Source organism: Manacus vitellinus, unplaced genomic scaffold (genome assembly GCF_001715985.3).
Source record: "Manacus vitellinus isolate BGI_N305 unplaced genomic scaffold, ASM171598v3 scaffold_1_pilon, whole genome shotgun sequence".
In the NCBI taxonomy this organism is placed as follows: Eukaryota; Metazoa; Chordata; class Aves; order Passeriformes; family Pipridae; genus Manacus; species Manacus vitellinus.
The window spans coordinates 2,939,470-2,964,233 of record NW_021939396.1 but is presented as its reverse complement, the minus strand read 5'-3'; the positions used below and the strand labels follow the sequence as shown (position 1 = coordinate 2,964,233).

At 40.6% G+C, this 24,764-nt stretch overlaps 1 protein-coding gene across 4 annotated transcripts in view; it reads right to left on the bottom strand.

Moving 5' to 3' along the window:
• Nucleotides 1-24,764, bottom strand: part of SLC45A4 (solute carrier family 45 member 4) — an 88,675-nt gene that overhangs the window by 19,663 nt on the left and 44,248 nt on the right. For all 4 annotated transcript variants that reach the window (XM_018075495.2, XM_018075503.2, XM_008933292.3 and 1 more), the window contains exon 2: nucleotides 17,794-18,414. In XM_018075495.2, coding sequence (XP_017930984.1) covers nucleotides 17,794-18,037 — 244 coding nt within the window. In that variant the 5' untranslated portion in view covers nucleotides 18,038-18,414. The remainder of the gene's footprint in view (nucleotides 1-17,793; nucleotides 18,415-24,764) is intronic.

Sequence of the window (24,764 nt, the reverse complement as noted above, 5' to 3'; positions counted from 1 at the left end):
ACAACAACATTGGAGAAAAATTATACTGATCAATACCTGTGATCAAAGGCTCAGTTTATTTGCACAAGCTCAGGAGGAAGAGCTCAGAGCAAAAATGAAGTTTTTCATTGCTGCTGGCTTTGTACACTAAAATGAGTGCCCAACAAGCTGTCAGGCATCTTTATTTGCTCAGTGTTTCGGGAGCGACCTACTGCATAAACATCACATAAAACAGGAGCAATATCAAAACTGTGGCTTCAATCTTCCCACTGGTAAAATTCACATCCTGAAATTCCTCTTGTGCCTGTCAAATCTTCTGCTTAGCCTGCAACATTCACGAGCTGTCAGCACATTATATGCATCTCACAGGCAGGAGGACGTGCACCCGGCAAGCTGAACACACTTTTCTGGAGCACAAACATCACCCACTTGCAAGAAGTCTCTCCTCTCCCTCCTCCTCCTCCTGGTTAGCTCTGTGCAAAAGAGGAATTTGTTCTGGGACATGAGAGTGGAGGGATAAATGCCTCCATTTGGATGGGGTTATGAGCACTGAGGGAGTGATAATCAAGAGAACAGATCATTAATAGGAATATTACAAGGACATAAATAGCATAGTACTTCAAAAGGACTGAAATCCAAAGGCAAAATGCAGAAAATTCTTCCCAGAACGACCATCACAAGTCAGCTGGAGCCCACCTGGAATGCTTGGGGAAAAAACCACAGGACTGAAGAGACACTTTGCAGGGGAGAGGACCAGGGCATGTCTGCCATCCTCTTCCAGGACAGGAACCTGCTCCCTGCATTGCTGTGGCATCCAAACCTCTTACAGCACATTCAGGCCTTTAAAATGCACTCACATGTCTGCTTTTGCTACTCCTTGTCATAAGGACAAGATTAGAGACAAAATCTGAATCTACATTAGAGATACAGGAACAAATAATTAGGAAAATTAAAATAATGACATTAGGTTTGAGATGCAGGAAAACTGCCCAACATTTCCTTAAAACTTGTATTTCAAATTTTAAATTTCCTCAGGAGCTGGATGCAAACAAGTCACACTGTTACAGCAGAAACAAATTCCAAAAATTTGGAAACTATTAACATGCCATGTCTGCACTTAGACTAGAGAGACCCATTTTGAAAGACCAACCAAACTGGTAATAAAACAAAGCTCTTGCTCTTCAACAGCTTCAGTACAGAAATATTAGTGTGGTGTTTCACATACAGAGTTCTGGAGGTGCTTTTAAGCTGCAGAAGAGTAATATCTCCTTCTGGCAAAGCTCTTCTGCCTTTTGAAATCCCCCATGCAACAGCACGCCAGCAGCAACCACAGTGGGTTAAATAACACTTCTGGAAAATGGAATTAAGGAAATAAGTGACAGGCCTCTTAAAGGATTTCATCATCCAGCTCTCCCATTTTCTGTCTCTGCTCAATTAATGCTTCTCAGCCTCCTACTACTGTCCTCCCCTTCTCATATTTGGCAACCGTGGGAGCCGTCAGTGTTTCATTAAGCTCTGCTCCTCCTCTGCCCTTCTGCCAAAGTTGTAGAAAGGTTTATGTGGCTTCCCTGACAATCTCTGGTTATAACCCAGTTTTATGGTGCTGTGTCAGGAAAGAGAAGCGTATGTTAGGAGAAGGGAGCCAAAGGTATGTGTGGAAGGGGGGAAAGGGGAAGCAAAAGCCTGAGAACAGCTGAGGTTTGAGGCATCAGAGAGAGAACACCAGGGCTGATCTACAGGCAGGCAAATGTGGTTTTCCTTTTAGCATGATCACAAATGCTGCCAAGTACAGCTTTTAAAGCTTCAATTATTTATTTTAAAGTTTCTAACCCTCCTACTAACCTACTTTCACGGGAGTAACCTGCAGTAATTCAGGTAGAAGTAAGCTATTTCTAGCTTACTGCCCTTACAACAATCCAGTTTTCTACTTCCTTATCCAGTATTGGCATATATGTCTGTTACTTGATTTATTTGCTACTCCTGCTGCTGCTGAAGAGAAGGAATCGAAGGCAATGCCTATGACATGCCTTGCTCAAGGAAAAAACAAAGAATCAACTGCTGTTGTAGATTTTTTTATTACAGCTAATTAGCAATTCCTATAGGTTCCATGGAATTATATTCTTATCAAACCCATGGTATTTATTTTTGCCAGGGTACATTCAGACCAGTGAGAAGTGCCAGGTTTACTTAAGCCAGAAGCTGAACGTTTTAAGCACAAACACTGAGAGTGCCAAACAAGCTTTCCCAATGCTGCAGCAGGTAAATAAGCTCCAGAGAGAGCAAGGAAAAACATTGCCAAGAGCTCCTATCGACTGCTGAAGCAGATTCACTTGAGTTTTCTAGATTATCTGTGCCATCCTTTTTGGCTCTTGGGAAACTTGTTTTTAACTTTTCTTCCTCTCTCACTTATTAACCAATATTTAGAAATATATCACTTTGACACTAACAAGAAATTTGCATCACAGTGCTTTAATGAGCTGAAATGGAATATAGATTAAATTTGATGCAACTTCTAATGTGCTGAACCAGCAGGAATAAAAAAATTTCGTTTTAACCACTACTGCAGAGCAGTTTTAAGGGTATAACAGAGGTGTTTACATCAAATAAAAAGCTGAAAACTTTCTTCCCTGTTCCAGAAAAACACAGGCTGTGTTCTCTATAATAGAACCACCCGAGGCTGACTTCACAACGTCAATGTATTTATTCCCAGCCTGTCTCTCCTGTCACTGGCCAGTTGAGCAAGCTGCAGATACAGAAGAACTGAAAGGTCACGCACACAAACATCACCAGCATCCATTTCCCATCACTCCCAAGGGTCTTAATGTATGCAGCCCCGTGTTTGAAGGCAGCAATCAATAAGCCCTTTCCCCACACTGATCCTTCCCTCGCCCTTACGGGATGTAATTAAAATGCATCAGCTGTACGTGATGCCCCAGTTCATTACGTAACTCTGCAGCACTTCCCTGCTCGTCTCACTGCAAGATTACACATCAATTACTGTGACATGTGTTGCCTGAAGATATGCAGCATCCCAGTTTATCCAAAGCTCAATAGGGCTTTTCGTCACCACTTCCAGAGTATCGGCACATTTATAAACAAAGGCACTTTGGCTTCAAAATGCCTTTAGAATTCCCAAACTCAAGAGGCTCTTACATATACAACAGAAAATCTGTCAGCACACTTCGAGCAACCTGTGCTGTGAATTGACATTGGAGCTTTTGTTGCAGTGATTAACACGTTAATACCCTGGGATATGACCATCTACTTACACAACTGAGTCAAATCCTAACCAAAAACTTGTGTTAATACCTATTGTTTTTCTCCAAGTTGATCCAAACCTGACCTGTTAACTCTGGGTACTCAACCCAGATTGAACCAAACCTCCCACTGCCTAAAAAAATCTGGTTAACGAACAAAGTTTCACCTTAAGAACAAGTTTTCAATTAAAATCATACTTGCTTAACAGAGACCTATTCAATAGGGGGCTGTCCACAGCACTATGAGGCAGCAGCAGGTGCAGCCTGAGCCCCTGGAGCTCTGGTCCTGTTCTGCTCCACAGGGCAAGCAGTTTGTGTCCAAGGGAAGCTTTGACTGCCCTTCCACACTGCTCTATCCAGACCCCGAGAGGAGGTGAAAGCCTGACTGACAAAACTGAGCAAGGGCAAGGTGAAGAGCACGGCTCAGACATCCCAAATTTTCTGAGACTCGCTCACAGTCAAGGCTTTTAAACCACTGTTGTAGCAAACACTGGGCTGGAAGGCATCACCTGGATATTAATTCCCATTCACTGCAGCACAAGTTTACCCCTGATGTGTCCGTTCCACCCCACTGACCCCCAAGCCCTCGGGAATCATAAAGGATCTGGTTCACGCTGCCAAACAAATGACTGGCATGTACACAGCCCAGCATGGCATCTGGGCAGTGTATCCAGGAACAGAACTTGGAAAAGGAAGGCAAGCAGACTTGAGGGTAGCCAAAAAAGTATTTTTTTGTTGAGCAGGCAGCCAGATGGAGTTGGGTCAGTTTGATATTTGCGCCCTTGAATTGCAAACAGCAAGGAAAACAGTTCATTTCCAGCCTTGAGAGTAAAACCCAAGGAGTTTGTCTCTGCACATTGATAAAAGTCATCCTCTCCTTCCCCAATTTTAGGCTTGATTACACTCTTGGAAGCCATGTGAACACAGTGACCCAAGGAGGTGGTTCTTGGCCTGTGTACCCCTGCAGACACCATCTGAGAACCTCCATCTTCCCAAGGATTACTGACCAGACAGTTGATCTTTACCTTTCATCCGGGATCACATTTTCATAGTCCTTTTAAGGGTCAGTGGATGGTACAAGCAGTTCCTTCTATAATTACCCTGCCTGAACCCAACACAAAAAATAGCTAATAAACATTATAGATACACAATAGACACTTCATATTCTAGAAGTAATTTTTTTTATCCAGCTAGAAATGCCCAAACTGCCAGAGGGGGAAAAAAGTTGAATTGATCCTACCTACACTCCTTAGGCCATTGTCATCGTGAGGTCTCAAAGTGCTTTACTCCCCTTTTCAATACTTAAAGCCTCCCAAAAAGGCACCATTCCCATAACAGGTTTACAAAAAGTGTATTGTTAATTGTTACCATGCTGAAAAATCAACCTTCTGGCCTTTCTAAAGTCTTTTGGACTATAGGTTTGTTTATGCTGGGAATAAACACTCTGCCTGGGATCACTTTAGTCAGAACTGTGCTACTGGGAAGCTCTACCAGCTAAAGGTTCAGCAGAGAATGGTAGCACATTTCCTTTTAAATTATTTGCTGTTTTAAAAGTACTGCTGAATTATATGAATGAATACATAAAGAAACACGCTGATTCCTCTAACACATTATTCACTGTATGCTTAAAAAACCCAGCAACAGAGGAATTCTGCAAATAACCCATACTAAGCTCCTAAAGAGAAACTGCATTCCTCTACACAGTTGCCTTTATTGAGGTTAATTCCTCATGTGGCTATATCAAGCAGAACATAAATCCTATTAGTGCTTTCCCTGTTTGCTTCAACAAATGAACTGCAGGTTGGAGTTTTCAGGCAGAGCTTTCCATGTAGACCATTGCTCCAGCAAAAACACTGCAGTTCACCAGGGGTTTTAATCTCTAGATGTAAAAATGCTGGAGAGGACTATGAGACAAAGAGTTTGAATCAACTGAGGGTGTCTCCCCACAAAAAATGTGTATTTCCCCTATAGCTATTCATGCCATCAGCCACCCGCGTTGTGGGTGAAGCATTATAGAAAATCATCCTCTCAGATGAAATTTTGGGGCTGATTAGACAGTGTTGGTGTTTATGGAGCCTGTCTTTAACTTTCAAACTTTCCTACACTTGCATGTGTTGGCTTGAACATTAACTTACATGGAACATGTGTACAGGAGAGATTTAAAAGCAGAGCTGCTTTCACATTGAAGTCTTCTAAACTCTAGTTAAATAAAACCCTTGATCTTAGTATTTTGAGCTTGCAGGGTCATACTACAAAGTTACATACACGGGAAATTTTGGTAACTAGAGCAGAGTCTCAGGCATCACTCCAAATAACTCATTCACTGTGTCCCAGAGAAGTGGCTCCTCAACTCTCACTGAGCTGTTTCAAAAAATTATACAACTGGCATTTCTATGTGAAGGGTAATGAGATCCATGGAGTCACTTTGCACCAGATAACTGGAATTGATAGTAATAAAATCTGAAGTCAAACAAGCAGAGCACACTAGCCAATAAGATAGCAAACATTTCCTTTCCAAATGTGCAAATTATGAGAGTTAGGCCCCACTGGGGACAAAGCAGAACAGAACCCTTTTCCAACAACCTGTCCTAGTTAGGACAGCTGAGATCAGTTCATCATGGTGGGTGTAACCCAAAACTGTATTCTATAGCCTTCCATGTCATTTCCCAGAAACTAGACTATTGCTGTCAATAGACTATTCGCACCCTCTGCCCATAGAGCCTGACTCCTCAGGCTATAAACTAGGTGTTAAGAGGCCTGTGAGATAGGGGGATGTTTCTGTCCTCACACCCTTTGTGGAACTCCCCGCCCTGAGGGGAGCACTGAACATTCCTGCCTGAACTGGAGGATATATAATCTTGGAGTTTTGGAACATTTTTCAACCCACTCGTGGGATCCAGAGGACGGCTGCATCTCATCGCTCTCAACCAGACTTAGACCACCACTGGACTGCGATCACCAGTTCTGGCCAGACTGCAGCAGCTCTCCCACCAGCAGGTTCTTCCCCTCTCCCTTTACTTTGGACTCAAACAGGGCCCAAGGAACACCACTTTGTTCAGGCCCCAGGGTACTGGGTTATACATTTGGGTTTTTGTGGGTTGAGACCAATTGTTTGTTTGTATTATTGTACTTACTGTATTATTTTAATAAATTGTTATTCTGACTTATAATCTCTCCTTTGAGTTGAGTTCATTCCCCCTGCTGGTTAACTTTTAAACCAGCACACAACCATACAAGTGTTTTTATCCTATTGTGAAAAGCTGTTTTCATTTACATCACTCTGCTAGTAACCTTTTTCTTGTCATTTGAACTTACAAAAGAATGGAATGAGTTATATATTATATATACATGTATATATTATTACATATGTATATATTATTATATATGTTAAATATATGTCACATAATATATATACATATATATATATAAGTTCTATAGGTTACAGGTGTAGTCAGCAACACAGCATTATCCAGTCATGCGACAAAGAACCTGAATACTTTTTAAGATTGAAACCACAATAATTTTCAAGATTCAATTTGGCAATCCTTTCGTATCTGATGAAGGGAAAGTTGTACCAAACTCCTCTCCTGAAGGTTACAGCTTAAAAACATTTGAAGACATTTTCCATGTCAACAGGGTAAGAAAACACAGTGCAGAAAAATAACCTTTCTCTTCATTTATCTCCATAACCTCTGGCACACGCTGTGATCCAAACCAATGGAGTCCTTGGCACAAGATTTATGACCCATGACTTTGACTAACTCAGAGAAGGGGGAGCACTTGTTAAACTATTCCTTAATTAAATTACAGAGAAAAAGCCACCCTCAGCTTTTCAACTGATACATAATCTGATTTTCTCATGCTGTCCCCAAATATCCTAGAAGCTCCCCCATGCACTCCACAGTTACAGGGTGTCTGCACTGGGCGGACCCAACGTCCCCGGGGAAGGGGTGTCAACACTGCTGCTCTCCACAGGTCCTAGTGATGACCTCTGAGATGTTACCCTGTTTGGGTTTGAAAACTGTGTTTCTGGCACACTTCTGTTTGTTGTAAAGGAAAGAAGAGGAAAAAAATTCAAGTTCAATTTTTATTTCAGGCCGATGACAAAGTTTCATTCTGCTCTTATAGCATCGCTTAGTTTGTGTAAGAGGGTAGGTTTAGGTTTGATATTAGGAAGAAATTCTTTACTGTGAGGGTGGTGAGGCCCCGGCACAGGTTGCCCAGAGAATCTGTGGATGCCCCATCTCTGGAAGTGTTTGAGGCCAGTTTGGATGGAGCTTGGAGCAACATGGGCTAGTGGAAGGTGTCCCTGCCCATGGCAGGGGAGTTGGAATGAGATGGTCTTGAAGGTCCCTTCCAACTCAAATCAATCTGGGATTCTGTGTTGCAAAGGCACTAATATCAGGCCTATACCCCTTACTGAAAAACCTCTTTGTATAAGCAGATTTTCTAAAAAGGCAGATGTAGTGCAGAACCTCTACAGAGGTGATAAGCTGACACCAAAATCTAGCAACCAGAAACCTATTTTCGTAAAGTTTTACAGAATAATGACTCAAGGGGAGAAAAAAGGAGCAGAGCATGAGGCATCTGATCTTCATTTCTGTGGAATAAAACAGCAGTTCAGACATTTCCAAGGCTGCAGCAACCTCCCATCGCCACATCAATTGTTTAATTTGCATCTGAGTACAATAAACAATCATTCTGAAGTCACCTGATGCAGGCCATGTAGGACAGCAGATATGCCTGTAATGACTCTTCTTTGCCAGAAAATGTCTGGCTTGGTAGGACACTATGCCTGACTTTCCAAATCAGGCAAAGAAAACAGTGAATGCTGCAACTGTCTCCACTACAAGTAATTAACCCCGGTAAACAATCATTTATCTGAATACCCAAAGCGCTTTGCTGGGCTTAGATTTGTTAAGATTTCTCCTAGAGTGTCAAAGTTTAATACTAGTTCTGGAATATGTAATTTAATATTAATTTTCCTGCCACCTACATGAACTCTGAAGGGCATGAACTTGATCTCCATTCTCCAAAGAAACACTTTCCAGAAGTGTCCAGATATAACATTTGTAAGAGGTATTAAAACACTTCCAGATCAAGAGCTCATTTAAAGCCAGCAGGATATTTTTGGAATTTGCAGATTATCTGGGGGGGACCTCAATTCTGATAGACTGAATTATTGAAAGACCATTGTTTACAGAGCAGCACAACTGATAAAAGGAGGAAATTCATGTTTTTATACAGTCTATACATGAGAACACATAGAAAATGATCCGGCCCAGTTTATCACTTGAGCCAGAAAGAACAGACAGTGGGATCCAGGGGAGGAGAGAAATTCAAGGTTAAGAGGATGTGAGCAGAATTTATACAAAATGTATCAGCATATTAAAGGCAATTGCAGTGCCTCGTGGTGGGACACTCGCCAAAGACAGAGCTGACACCAAGGACAGAACCAGGCCACTGCAGTGACGGAGCCTTTCTCTTCACCATTCTCCTTATCAGCACCTCCGTAGGTAAAAGTAGTCTGCTCTAGAAGTGTGTGAAGGTTTCTGGAACTGAGTGTGGAAGCTCTGTCCTCACCCTAAAAGCCTGGTGAGATGGCCCCTAACTTTGCTGCAGAGAACTGTCATCCAGGAGTCACCATTCCCTATAAATAACAGAAACTCAGACTCAAATCCTTCTGTTTACCCAGGCTCAAGAGGGGTTCAAGCATCCAAATCTTTATTTTTCAGAGCAGCACATGGACCAAGGGACATTTCAAGGCTGGAACAACTTCATAAAGCACCTACTTCACATTGGGATTCACCACAAACAGGGACAGCAGCTATTTAGAAAACCTGCTTTCATGAACTTTGATGCTGTTTTACACGAAGTGGAACAGTTTCCAAGGACAGCTGCTGGAAGGGGGAAACCCTCTTTGCTGGACATCCTCCCCAGCAGTCGGAATGGGGATTAGTGTTGTTACTAAGGGGTGACAATAAGCAAAAGACTCAAATCTCTCCTCAGTTTCAAAGCACAGTTGGAATCACCTACCAGGTTGAATAGCATTCACTAAGTATTCCAGTGCTCTCCCCAGCCACTCCCTGCCCAGCACTGCCACCAAATAAAAGACTTTCCCTCCCCTTTGCCATCTACTCTTTGCAGAATTTAGGGTTCCAGGCCATTCTGATTATGGCCTGGTTATACTTCCTTGTCTGATGAAACCCTCTTAAATTCAATTTATTTCTGTATAAACTCTGCACCTACTACACCGCAAAAAAATCCACCTTGAGACTCCAACTAAAGATCACCAAGTGTTAATACAGTGTTGGTTTATCTATTTGTGGAAAAATCTGCACCTGTGCAGCTTTGTACCCAGTCACTCAAGACTTCAGAGAGGGGAATATGTTTATGGAGTGACCTGAGCTATAGGGGATTTATCCAAGCCAATGTAAATACACTCTATGACATGAGTTTCCCCTCTTTAGTTAAAATGGACTTGTATTAATTTTATCATCAAACTGAATCAGTAGCACAAAACGTTTCCAATAATTTCTTGCAAAACAGCCTGCAGGAAGCATATCTGAAAATTCCTCAACTGTTGTTTGGTGAAAAGAGGATTATTAAAGGGGATCCCAATGGGGCATCACAACAGAATGACTGTTGCAATAAGCACACAGGAGACTGAGGAGAACATAGCTCACAGGGCTGCAGCTCTGACAATCCTTTATTAAAGCATTACAGGACTTGCCAGCAGCCTGTTGACATTCTTTTCATTTCATTTCCAAAGTGGCTTTAATTTTATTTCCTTGGAAAGTAAGACTCCTGTTCACTGAGGAGTTGTCAGCCATTCCCTTTTCATAACCTGTTTCACAATCCATGTTCAACAGACACCCATTTATTTGAGTCTTGGAGTTGCAAGTTCCAATGTTGGGCACCCAAAGCTCAGCTCTGCATCTGCAAGTCTCCGCCACCAGAACTCCATCCAAGAGCTGAAAGGTTTCTTTTTATAGTAAAGAACAGGCAATTGCCTGTTGGAAAACTGCCCTGGTGGCAATTACTTTGTAATAAGGAGCATGGCAGCACTATAATTTCTTGTGTTATTTCTATGGCAAAGTTACCTCTTGGGCAGAATCAAGGGTCAAACTCAAACTCTGAGCAGAAAAACTCGTGCAGATGCATTTACAGCTTCACTGACATCCTACTCTAGGTCAGGGTCTTGAGACAGGAGTATAAAGAGATGTGGATGGAAAGCAGACTAAGAGGATGGGTGTAGGCTCAGGAAAAGGTTGCATAACTTGTGTTTAAAACCATTCAATTTTAGCACATTTCCAGGAGGTCAAAGTCTGTCCCTACTTCTCCCATCCTTTCCCTACTACTCAAAGGAAATCTTAGTAAAAATCCAAGGATCCTGCAGTTCCTTGACTCCCATCTGTGCCCATTTCCACTCTAGAACTGCCCTTGAAAGCAGCAGAAGACCTACTGGCTTGCCTTCACTGAAAAAAGGTGGGTCCACTGTGTGTGGGAGGAAAGAATTTCAAGTCAGTTCAGTGACCCAAGGGTAAAAGAGAAGTCAAAAGCATGTTTACAATAGAGTAAAAAAAAAAAGCTACTGGCTGATATTTAAATTAAAATAAAAAAATATTTTAATATAGTCCATAACCAGTTCACCAGTATTAGCTTGTAGCAGTGTTATTAAATAGTCCTTATTTCTGCTGCTTTACTGGATCTCTTTGGGGCAGGAGAGGAGGGATTTGGGAAAGGAGGAGAACACAGATCTCAAAGTATGCACACCTAAGTCATTCCAAACAGTTTGGTCTCTCCTAAACCTTGGCTACTCCAGACAAAAAGGAAGCAGCATGCTGGACAGGGAAGACTTATTGGTAGGAACATACATAAGGATAGAAATGTGCATTTCCTTTTCAGAGAGTGATTATTTTTGGAGGCCTCAAGCTCTTCTGACAAATCACAGACTGAAGAACAGACAACGAAATAAAAAATCTGCTTTTAAACCCCCATCCTTTGCTAACAGTCTCTGGTTTTATACAGTTTGCTTTGCCTTGGAGTAGTCCTGCTTCTATCAGTCCACAGGTCTCAGACCTGTTAAGTGTTTCCTGTGTCATATATTGGTCATGTGCTCCTTTAAAGGAAAACTTCTGAGGATTCAAAAAAGTGTTCACACACTTTTCACTGTGAGCACTCTAAGCTAGGGGAAAAAAAAAGCATTAACGTTCCCATTGTACACACTTAAAAGATCAAGGACTTTTGTTAAAGATTTGGAAGGGGAAAAAACAGCACTGTAGTAAGCATGAACCTTATTTTAGAAGTAGCTTCTCCAGCAGACCTTATTCAGCCAAAAAAAGGGAAAAAAAAGGGAACAAAAAAGTCACCTTCTGCTAAGGAATATTTTGTGCCATGGGAGAAGCCTCTGAAGTCGTTTGCACTCAACTTCCCTCTCCTAGAAAGGCTTTTCATCCAAAGTCCCACAGTCTGTATGACCCTACAGCCAGCCCGAATCCTCACGTTAGCCCAGCTCAAAACCTGCTGTGTGTTATCAGTGGTGCCTCTGAAGGCCAAATTCAGTGTTCCTTAAAGAAAAACAGAACATTATATATTAAAAAAAGCTGTCAGTAACAGCTGTTGCACAACTGCCAGACCACGTGGTGTTTGCCTTGCTATGAAAATAAAGCACATGTTCCCAACTGCCCTCAGGATTAAAAATCTGAATAGTTCCACAGTACCTTTCTTTTACAGGTGCTTTAAACAGATCTTTAACCAAACCTTCCACTTAGGGCTATCTGTGTTCAAAATCTGTGCTGCTATTACTTTGAGGTCAAAACATATTTTATGTAAGAGTGATACATGATATGAAAGCCTGACATGTTTTTTGGTAAAAAAACCAAAAAGGACAGTAAAATTAGTCTTACACAACCCCTTGGTGGGCATAAAATTAGTGAATAAGTAAAAAATGATGGGTGGGGAGGTTTTACAGAGCAATTTACATGTGCCTCAGGCACAATATTTGCAGTCTTATGCATTTCACCACATGAGATCTGAATACAAACTGGACATGATCTTATAGACTAACTGCAAAGCTAACAAGGCTGAAAAAAGTATTTAATTGTTGATTATTCCAGGTTTTCTGGATCCACTGTATATTCAGTTCCTGCCCTTAGGTGAGCCATGTTACAGTCCCCTCTTGGGACAGGTCAGCTCTCAAGCCACTTATTCTTCCCAGGAGGATTTCAGATCCTGCAGTTCACTCTTGGCATCAAATGCAGCTGGACTGAACAGGAATTTAACTTTGGGAGTCAAAGAGCAGGTTACAGCAACTCAGTTTCTTCCTGGTAAGACAAGGTAAGGTAAGCCACAGCTGCAATGGAAGACAGTTATAAATACATATAACCTTAATGTAACCTCTGGCAGGGATGAGGAATAAACTCGACTACTTGAGCTGAGCTGAAATAGGGTCAGTGCTGCTTTGTGTTGAAGAGCTTCCTCCATCTTCGAGAGGTTTTCCAGCCACTCAGCCCTTTTACACTTGAATTATAGGCAGCCTCTAACAGCCCATCCAATCCCTTTGTTCCCGCCTGCCCCACCAGATCTTTAAGGATTTTAGATTTCCTTTGATCTCAGGCTTAGCCTTAGGAAGACTATCCTCCTTCCACACCGAATTGAGTCAGCAGTTGATACCTTAATTCCTTTGAAGAAACAGACCTAGGAGCTGATTTATCCGTAATATTTCATGCTTGGTTTCTAAATACATCTCCATAATCTCCCCTCTACCTACACCCATTCTTCTCAGGCAGGTATCAACACTAAATTTCAATGGGGACAGTCACCACTTCACACTAAAAGAGTTCACTCTGTAATATTCAACCTCTTCAGCATAATGAGTTCTCAGCTACCATAGAGATTTCTCAGAATCAGCACTTTGAATTATTGCTTAATACACTTTTTCCATACTGGCAATTTCACATGAACTAGATTTTCAAGACCCTTTAAGCACGGTCTGCTAAGCTTCAGGCTGGGTGAATTCTGAATATTAGATAATTATTTTTTTTCTGAGACATTATATCTAAATGCTTTAGCTGTAAAATAACAGCCCAAATCCCCGAGCAGCTTTCCTACATATATGAGATAGGAGCAACTATAGTATCTTGTTGATTTGAAAGGACCTAATGAAAGAAATAATTTCTTTTCCAAACAAAAATAATCTATGTTATTTTGCTCTGCTTAGCTCAGTCTTTCTCCTTAGTAAAATCTATTAATTAGCACTGAAATACACAGTTTGCAGCAATGCTACTCCTTAGTGTTATTGCCTAAAAACACCACCATCCTCAGGGTTAAGCTTAAAATGACCAACTTCAATATTTAATGCTAGACTGGTCTATGTTCACTACAAGCACCAAATAACTCTCACAGCAAAACAAAGTAATGCCATCGCATGCAGGCACCCAGATTTGAAATGCAGAAAACCCAAGGCTATTCCTGTACCACACCAGGGAAACATCCCTAAATTTAAGTGACACTATAAAGGTAAGCAGCACATGTAAACTGATTTACCTTATGTTTCTTCATGAAACAATGTAAATGTACATGGTTTCTTTTTAAAAGCACTGGTGTAATATATTTAATTTATGCAGGGGAATGAGGAACAGCTCTGGTGCTGACAGTCACTTCTGTGCCTATTAACTATTCATAAAACACTCAATAGCATTGAAAGAGCCTTTGAAGCAACAGTAAAGGTTTGACAAAGCTTTTATCATATTAAATATAAAACGTGAAACTTCATGTTTACAGCCACCACTACTCATTAGTCAGACAGTGAGGTTTTCATGCTGAAAGCAGCAGCCACTCCAAGTCACAACATACAGATTTTTTTCTTCCACAGTCCTAATGAAACAGGCACATGAATCCCACCTTTCAGAAGAACTAAAAGGGATTTACTGCTTACATTACAACTCCAATTTTGTTTGAATTACAATGGAAATAATACGAAATTACCAAATTATTTATTTATTAATGGTTTAAAGTGTTATTACCAGAAATCATGTACTGTGATTTCATTGAACCAGTTTCTTCAAAAAGATAACAGTTTCTCCAAGTTTACACCACACCAGTCATCAGTTTCCCTTCCTTTTGCTTTTATTCAAGCAAAATCCCTTCCAAAATAATTTTATCATGTATCCAAATCTTCCATGAACTTATGAACTGAAAGTAGTTTTAGAAATTTAATCCTTAGCAGCCAAGTTCAATGATGGAAGAAAATACACTGTCATTTATAAACAATAGCAGGGATTTTAATTCCCTCTCACAGATAAGCAGCACTAAGTACCAGATGTTTCAGAAGACAAAGGCCTCATCCTGCTCCTATGGAATTTGTAGTAGTTTATGTGGAGGGAAAGCAAACAGCAGAGTTAATGCATAGAGTATATCCAAGGGTAACATGGAATCAGTTCCTCAAAACCCTTGGGCTGTTGAACAAGTAAACCTCGAGTGCTGAAGGTTTATCTTCTGGTAAAGTTTTAACACTAGCTGGGACAAACTGCTCATTGAACAAGTCTCAGAAAGGTTAATAAAGATTTTGAGAGATTATAACTTCTGAAAGTGTGAACTAACATAATTTCATCTGGACTGAGGCTGCCACTTCCCATATTTGCTATATGCTGACATCCTCTGAATTCTTCCCAAAAAGTTTGCTGCTTCATTTTGAATTCTTAAGATGCAGGCACTAAGAAACCAAAGAGCAAGTTAGAATTAAAAACAACATGTAATATATATTTGGCTTGTTCTTGTTGCTAAGCTACTAAAGCCCAGTTATGACTACAAGGCTGTTATAGGTTTGTAGCTGCATTTATTTCTGACCTAAACACAGCAATAAAAACAATGATTGAAGTCAGAAATCAGAACTTCTTTTGGTATGGATACAGCAACTCAGGCACTTCATAACCTCTCCACAGTATCCATTGATTCAAGCAGCTTTCAGTGGTGCCTTTAGTTCTTCTGTTAAGATTTGGGAACTTCAGGAAATTTAAACACAATGAGAATTCAAGCACCACTGAATTGGAAAAGGATCATCCAAAGGACCGTATCTCCTTCAGCTGATGAAATTTCGTTGTTCATCTGCCAAATCATAACTACCTCTCTGATCCAGGCTCCAAAAACTGCAAAGGAAGTCAAATTACCTGCAAACAGAAAGTGTGTTACACCAGACTAAGGTGCCCAAGGTTTTCATGGCGGCATCTGATAAGAATCTCAAATGATTCCAGTGACCAAAGTTTTCTCAGAGGTACAGAACACACTGTAAAGTTTAATTGTTAATATTCAGCACACTCTGTGAGGAGGTTTTGGGGTTTTTTTTGGATGCCCAAAAGGCTTCTTGTTCTTCAATTTATTATAAATAAAGTTGGTTGAGTCACCACACTTCCCCAGGTGCCACTTCTCAAATATGGTTGCTTGAGCCAATTTAATCTCATAGAAACTGAACGTTGCTTTTACCAGAACAAGATGCAAAGGGAATATTACAGCAGTTCAATGGTAATATTGCAACCCCCTCCAGTGAGGAATAAATATAGCTCATGCTGAGGCAGACAGATGTTGGGGTTGATAAAGGTAAACAGACCCATGTAAGAGGTAATTACCAAACAGGCCAGATAAGTCACCCGTGAATAACTTTAACCCTTCAGTGAATCCAACATTGTTTATTCCCCTGCTGAGGGAACATGAGCCGAGCACGAAAAATTTCAATTAGTTCCCAAAGCACTAATATTTGTAACAGCCTCCTCCATTTCTTATCTCTATGGCATGGAACATCATCTGCATCCCCACAGCCTTTGGCATCACTCTTGTCGATTTGCAGCTTTTTTGGAAGTGAGATCTCTCTCCTTCCCTTCCCCCAAATCCCAACGTTATTTTGATCACTGGGATTAGGGAAGGAAGGGAAGAGATATTTCTCAATTATCTGGAGGAAACAGCTAGAAACGCTCACAAAAGAAATGTAAACTGGTAGAGTGCTCAGTAATTAAGAGGATGGTTTATTTATACTGTCTGACCTTACCCTATGGTAAGGTAAAGTCAGCTTAGCCAGACATGCATTTATCATCCAGCACAAACAAAGCCAACAAAAAGGGACAGGACACTTAAAAAAGATCATCTCCATGCAAAGCAGGATGCAAGTTTGAGTTTAAGGCAGACAGTGACAGAACCAATGCTGCCAGTACAAATGATTTAAGTCTCTAAATCTCAACTTACCCAAACCACGAAACCTCAAAACAAGTTATGGACATTACAAGCAATTCCTAGATGAAGTTGCTTGTGTTTTATTTAGCAAGTCAGGTCGATTAGAAAAGCTATTTGGAGCTTTTTAATGTCTATTTTAACTATGCCACCAATAGATCCATGATGAGCTCTAAAAAGGAAAATTTCCAGGAAAACATGGAGGCATAACTCATCAACATCTCCCATGGCACTAACTGCACTGATTATTCACTCCTTTGTTGATTCAAAATAAACCAAATAGCAATTTAATATGAAAATACATTTTTGACTGCAGGAAGACTGCATGAAAGGATTTGTTCACAAGCTGAAACTATAATGCCCTTTTCTCATATCAAATATAAAAATGTGGGTGTTTCATTCAAGGTGCCAACCTTGAAATTTTTTAATGATGTTGTAAATAGTATTCACTGAACATTGTTTTCTAGTTGGTTGAGTGCTTCTGTTTGGCCACAGTCGAGCAAGCTGTAAGGCACAACTGCACAGATAAGCACAAGCAAACATATAATATACAAACATTGTATATACAATTATACAGTGCACACACATGGTTGATTTATTCCCTCATGGAACCACGGTCAGCCTGGTATTTCCATTCAGTGTCATGTAATACTTTATGATGTCTGATTGAGAAAATGAGTTCTTGGATTTGATAAAGGTAATACCAGATACTGTTAACACTGTAAACAGTTTATTGGAAAGCTAATGACAGGACTCACCACAAAGTTTAACACTGGCTACGCCTATTCTAAACCTCATCACACCCCCCATTATCAACTAAGGCTATTGGTATCGTGGTTTATTCATATGTAGTCATGTGTTATAAACTAGACAGATAAATCACATAAAACAAGACTCACTAGTGGATTGAAATAAATGCAATATTTGACTAGTAGCTCGAAAAACACATTTATCCAACCGCTTATTCTAAAGTACTGCAACCTAAAGCATTTCTCCATAAATTAAAAAAAAGCTTCACTTCAATCCTTTATAGCCTAATATTGTTTCTAGTTTCTAGGACACTTACCTTGTAGTAAAGAATTATAGATTAAAATCAGGTTACATTTTTTACAGAGGGAAGCAATATTAGACAGAAGATGAATGCCTATAGAAATCCTTCCCACCTAAACATGTTTACACAGTTGAACCTGTGGCACAGATAATAATGAAAAAAATCCCCAAAACCTTTTTACCTTGTGCACTTTGAGCTGGTAGACACCACTCCCCTCTTCCTCTGGCTTCAATCAATGCAAAAATACACAGAAAGCTTTGACTAACAGAAACGAGGATTACTTACCAATTTGTAACAACACAGGTGTTACCAAAGCTGTCTCCATGGCATAGCAAAACTCCCTGCCAAACATTACTGCACCATGCATCACCCACAGGCGTATTGGTATCCGGTCTATGGATCCTTCACTAATGGTCTCCTCCCTACTTTCATTCTCCTTGTTCTCTGGTTTCTGAAGCTGTGCCACAGGTAGATCTTGAACTTGCATAGATTCCGAGTCAGCATTCTGAGGAGCCATTTTCATTACCATAAAAATATATATATATTTGTTATATCTATATAAATAATACTACCATAACTCCACGAACAAGTTAGGGTGTCTTCTCTTTTCTGCTTCTGTTCCTCAGGCAAGTAATGCTTATATTCCTCTTGTACAAACAGGTATCTTGCAACTTCTTGTATAGATACGAGACATCAAGAACGAAAAGCTATTTGGTAGGAATTTCAACATATGGCTTGCTGGTTTACTGTGAGTTAGAGTTAAAAATCCATAATTGCCATTCAGTTAATACCAGTTTCATAATTATTATTGAAGAAGTGCTGAAGTTGTTATTCGTGCTACAGAGAGGTGGAAAGGCGACACAAAGAGGTGCTCCACTGTTAATCCCCATCGAGTGGCTGATTAATCTGCAACAAAAAGCAAGCATTTAAAAATTTCAATAGCATTTTTCAGGATATTGTGCCCCCCCCCCTTAACCATATACCCTGTTTCCTGCTTTCCATTGTCCTTGCCTAGCACAGGGTCTTTTATCCCACGTTCCCTCCTACCTCTGCACTTTCCATTGAAAGGCAGTTACGCCTCGTATTTAAATGATGCTTTACTGTACTCAAGTTCCTCTGGTTTGTGGTCCCACACAAAGCCACAGGAGAATATCAGGGTATTTGTCTGAGATCCTCAGAACACTGAGCATAAGACAAGTTCTGGGAAATTTAAAGCAGCTTCCATTTCAGAAACAGCATAGGATATTCCAGCACTATGCCAGGAAGATGATTCATCAATTGCCATGGTCACACAGACATCTCCATTTAGGCTTTTGGAAGTTGCCAATTACTTTGCAGTAACCATCACACCATCTTATACTGAAGATATTCCTCAAGCAAGCATGAGCAAAACAAGCCATGATGAATATAACTAAGGAGCGATATTTAAATATTTCAACTTCTAATGAAGATATATACAGCATATGAATTCATCTTTCTGCACACAAGACCAGAGCATCTTACTCCCACAGCCTGTGAGGCTGCTGAAATTCATGAAAGCAGAATGGTACAGTATCTCCCACCATACATTAAAATTATTCAAATATATTCCAACCAGGTAAGACAAGCTTCTCCTGTATTTTCCATTCCTTTGTGCCGTAGACAAAACCTTGGCAGATTTATATACTGTGGCATGTCAATCAAAATGAGTTCAAGCACTTATGAGAAAGAGACAAAGCATCTTATAAGAAGTCAGATTACATGATGTTTGTACTAGAAGGAAGCATATTTACATCTATGCACACTGTGTGACTGAACTCCTATCCCGGGACAAAACCCCTCAGGGAAATGGTTCCACGAGATGTGGGCTCTCTGGGAGCAGAGCTGGTCTGAGAAATCCCCACACTGCAATTCCCAGTCCCTTAAGCTCTGGCAACAAAAACTCTTTGTGGGCTTGAGCACAGACCAGATCATTAAGTGGTGAGCCTAAAAATGAGCCTTAGGACACAGCTGACATGCTTGGTGTTTAAAGCACGTCACAACACCAGCTCTGTTCCAGTGTGACCTGAGATACTGTTCTACTAGAAGTCCATCACGGGAACATCATCTTGAGCACTCCCTCCTGCTGACACCTCCTTCGAGCTGTTTATTGCACGTATTTTGTTCTTCCTTTCAAAATCAGTTTTTTTGGTGTGGGTTTTTTCATCTTTCAGGCTCCCCAGGATTACCGGAATTCTTATATTTGATCACCTCATCAACAAACTAACATTAAAATTTTCATTCGAGCTGGACAAACCTTTAAATCACATGAGAAAGTTAAAGTAACTTACTAAGCAAGTTCTATAAACCAAGTTTTGAGTTCGAGGTTTTAATCTATAAGCATTTAAATAACTCAACAAAAAGGACTCAAGAAAGCATTTCTCCACCCACTCAGAATTAATAGAAGATGCAAGTAGTTTATCCTAAATACAAAGTACTCTATGTATTAAAAAGCACATCCACTTCACATAACACAAGTTCTGAGTGAGCAAAGCCTACAAAATACATGTTCCGGAGTAGGAGCAATTATTTTAATTATAGACTAGTGACAAAATGTTTAATTGCTGGCAGACCTAGGCAAAAAGACATTCAGTAGAATTTGGAAGTACACATTAGCTCTTACTATTCCAAAATCACTCAGAACGTGTGTGTTGCATTCCAGACTAAGGGTCATGGATTACACTCCTGTACGAGATGGCTTTAAGGTCTCCACTGTTCTCTCATGTCTAATTTCCCCTCCTGTCACTGCCTATGAAGGATTTAATTCCCTTTCCATTAACACCTCATTCCATATGCAGTGACAGGGTAGCAGGACAAGGCACAGAGGATTCATCACACCAGAATATTCTGTGATGCACTGGGGCAGCCTGCACACACAGGAGGGATGACACCAGGCTGGGAGCATTTGTCCCTGGAAAGGATAAAGAGGCAGGACAAAAGAGGATATCTGAGATTTAGCCCATTTGAGCCAGGTTCTTAAGGGATGACTGAAAAAGTTATTTCTGAAGTGGAAGATGATGGGAAGTGATCAGATAATTTAGGAGCCAGGAATAATGGATGGTGGATGGAGGTAGACTTTGAAGCTGTAATTGACACAGATAAGAACAGCACATTTTAAACATGCCAGAAAAAGCGGTTACAGTGTTCAAGTGCAGCAGCAAGAAGCACAATGGACAGGTTTTATCTAAAAGAACAGAGAATTACTGTTCCATTATGTCAATTTTGTGGTAAGCACAGCGCTAGACTTCCTGCAGCACTTTCATCTGACTCCAAGTGCACATCTAATACAAGAGCCAGAGAATAACAAGAGCCTCTCAGAAAGGTCTTCAGTTCTTTCCTAAGCCCTGCTCTGTTGTGTTCATATTCATTTTAGACTGATCCAGATTCTGCCACTGCTTTTTCCAAGTTCATTTTGAATTTGGCAAGTTTGAAGAGTGGCATTCTCTCTTACCCAGGACAAATTCATTTACCTGATGGAAGTAAATATTACAGAGGTTTTTATGCAGCAAAGAACTTCAAAATAAATGGCATCTGAAGAGGAGCTGGATTAAAATACCAAACAGCGATTCTCCTATATCTGCATCCAGCACAAATTGTTTTTCATGGCTGGTTTTGAAGGGCATTTTCATGATTAACAACAAATAAGGCAGTAGAATGAAGAATTACAGCCATGGAAGAGGTTCACGTTGGGCATTGTACAGAGGTTGGTGTGAAGAGAAGTTTAGATACAGATACTGATCTTGCCAAGTGTTTATGGAAGGAGGGGCTTGATCACACTGGCTCTTCTTCAACTTAATTGCACGTGTTTTACTTTGACCTTTGGCCACATTGAGGCAATGACAAAATCTGTAAAGCAATAGTTAATATTTCAACAAAACGAGCAAGTAATATATCCTGAAAACTAATCTATAACCATAATTTTATAAAGCTGCTCAAACTGCTTCCAATCTTATCTGTTACACTTTTACTATCTATCTTCCACTGAGGCCTAAGTCATGACTAAGTGGAGCACAAAACATGTTACAGGCTCGACAAGGCTGTATCACAATAACCCTGTGCCTCAAACAGGTTGTGTTCACAGAAAGAAATGTGTGAACCATCAAAGAACCAGAGGAAAATTACTGCCTTTCTTTAGGGTTTTCCGAAGAGGAAGTGTTATATAGGTCATATTTGTGGCCCACAAAATTCAGTGGTTTTCTTTTCCCTAGTGAACACTAAGATGCAAAAAGCCCACGTCAGACAATTATACAACAAGATGCCTCAGGCAAATGACTTCTATCACACTTCTGTGTCTAAGTTCAGGACTTGAGGGTTGACAAGCAGTGCTGCTGCATTTGTGATATCATGACCTGGAGGTCAGCAGACTGGCAGCACCATCTATACCAAAATAAAGGGGGTTAACGGTGATCCTGCCCAAATCTTTAAGACTGAACTATTTTTAATGCATGTTTCCAGATCTCTCTTGCTAACAAGGAATAGGAATGCACTGTTTGAAAAGAAACCAGATTCCCTGAACCAGTGCCAAAGCACGTGACTGTGAGCTGGGGAGTACACAGCAAGTCTCAGGTAAAATCACACACGTATTTTCTTGAGCAGTAATAAAGCTTGTCAAGTAGATAAAGTTAAATGGGTCCAACTGAAGAAAACGAGACAATTTCAAATCTTTTAGAGGGTTTTCTTCCTCCGAAGCCATTAGGCAATCCTTAAGGCATTTACTGGTGTAAGAAATAATCTCAACAGGGTAGGTGTGCACCAGCTATAAAACCCCAAGGCACTGTAGGGAAAATAAGCTGAGCCCAAGAAACACTGGAATGAGCAAACCACAAAGGATTGAGATAATTCTGTTCAAACACTGTTGACTATCTAAGGGGAAAAGGAGAGGGTTGAGCTGAAGCAAACTACCCATTCTTTCATCCTGGTCTTTAAAGTTTATTGCATTAGCTTCTAATAATTTATTTAGTCATCCCTTGTCTTCAAGATCTGCCTCCTACATTATCACGACATTTTACATGGGAGAATACATTCTGACCAAGGTTGTCTCAAATCACAAAGAACTGCATTCAGTTTTGCTCACAGGGATTATCATCTAGTGATGTAGGAAATAATCTAACTCCTGTTAGATTCTACTGTTTAAATGAATTCCACCTTCTTCATGCTGAAAGGAAGGGTGAAGAGACAACTTGAGTCATCATTGCATACAATGTCTCTTCATTGTTTACCACTAACTTCATAAGGGAAAATAGCTAAGAACCAATTCTTACAGAATTTAAGTAGCTTTAATGGTTCTGGTCACAGTTGTCATTGTCACATTAGGACCTGTCAGTGATCCATTCTGCTCAACACATCAAAAAACCCATAAACAACAAAAAACCCAAGTAAGTGCTTCTAACTCAAGAAATATTTAAATGTTTGTTTGATAAAAAAGTGTAAGAATCCAGATTTCTGTTCCTCACAGAGCCTCACACCTTACCCTCCTCCAATTCTTCACTGAGTGCATCCCAAGACATCCATTTTAATAACCACTCTATTTCACCTGTGAATCATGTCAGTCCAGCAAGCCTCAAAGTGCCCAGTCATTTGCCAGATACTTTTCTGCCAAGCTGGTTTATGCTCAGCTTTTCAAGTAATATGGCCATATCTTGAAAAGTTATCTAGGCTGATTTAAGTTTAGCTTTAATATTAGCATTGGAAAGAAAGGCATTCTGGGTTTATCTGGCTTTTCCTCAGGCTAAATAAATGTTTGGCTGAACACTTCTACCCCCACGTTGCAGACAAACATCACTTATTATTCCTTCCACAACTCAACTCAAAGTGGACACTGGGTTCTGCTTCAGCATCTGACTGGCTTGCGAAACGATGCATCGTTTGGGCTTGTGCCTTTTTCAGAGTAAAATGGCACCTGGCCAAGGATAATTGCTAATGTTTTGAGTTCAAATGCTCTGTGCTCCACCACACCAACAGACAAAGAGAATGCTGCTGTGAAAAAGCAGCTCTTAAAGGCAAGGTTGACCTTCACCCCTCTGCAAGTGTGGCTACAACACCACCTCACAAAAACTTGTCAATTCTCAAAATACATTAAAAATTACTCTGTAAGCAGCCAATGCAACTGATTTTGTATAGAAATACCACATAGAATACATTAGTCCCTTATTATACTGCTGACACTCTGGGTTTCTCCATCACTTTAAGATGGTATAAACAAGTACTTCCTCTAAGAGCAGCAGCTCTTCCTTTTCTCTGCCCCTGGTTCCTTACTTCCGCCATTTCCTCCGCACAACACGAGCGGCTCAGCCGTGAACTACACACTGTAACTGATTTGGGCCGAAAACTAAACTGACAGAAACGCATCCAAGAAGCCAAAAGAAATCCTTTATAAAGCCAGGTTGTTTTTACCTGATTGCAGGGCCACACAGATCCAGCCCATCACAACAGGGAGGGGCAGCTAAAAGTGCTCCTTTGGGCAGCAATACCCAAAGCCAGTGTGAAACTGCAGCTCGCAAAGAAGTTGTTGATGCACCTCTGTGGCTACAAGGTCAAAAACTAATCTGCCCAGCTCAAGACCTGTTCAGAAAGCAGAAGGATCCTGGGGCATGCTGGGAGAGCTCTCCATGTACTCTGCCTCCTTGTACTCACCAGATGCAAGGCAGAGCACCACTTACTCGGCCAAGAGGCAGCTATTTTCTGCCCGGTTGTTTTGCGGCTCTGTTGCTAATTATTAGCAGCTGTTTATAGTAACAGAACTGGCCACAAGGGAAGTTTTTCTGGCCCATGTCAGTACTCAAGTGTTCAGTCTGCAGTAGGAAGAAGAGTGTCTAGAAAACATGCCTGGAGTTTTTGGCCCAGCTGGACAAATGTGCTCAACAGACTTACTTGAAGTTCAGCGTAAGGGCTGAATGCTGCTGTGATCTGATTGGGTTGCTCCCTCATAAAGGTGTAGACTCAAACTCTGTGACTTTGTAGAAGCACCATCACACAGGTGAGTCATGAGGCCTTTGGTTCAAAAGGGCAGCAATCACAGGCAGGTAGTTGTTTAAATTCCCATTAAGGCTTCTGACATAGTCAAATGCCAACATAGAAAGGTTTTTAGCTACTGCTTTCTAAAGACACAGCTGTATTAACCCCATCAAAGGGAGAAGACCACACTTGTTCAGGAATAATTTTTAAAAATGAGTTATATCATATGTTACTTGACCCATATGTGAGCAATGTTACTCCAGATCCTGAAAGTCAACGTCTCA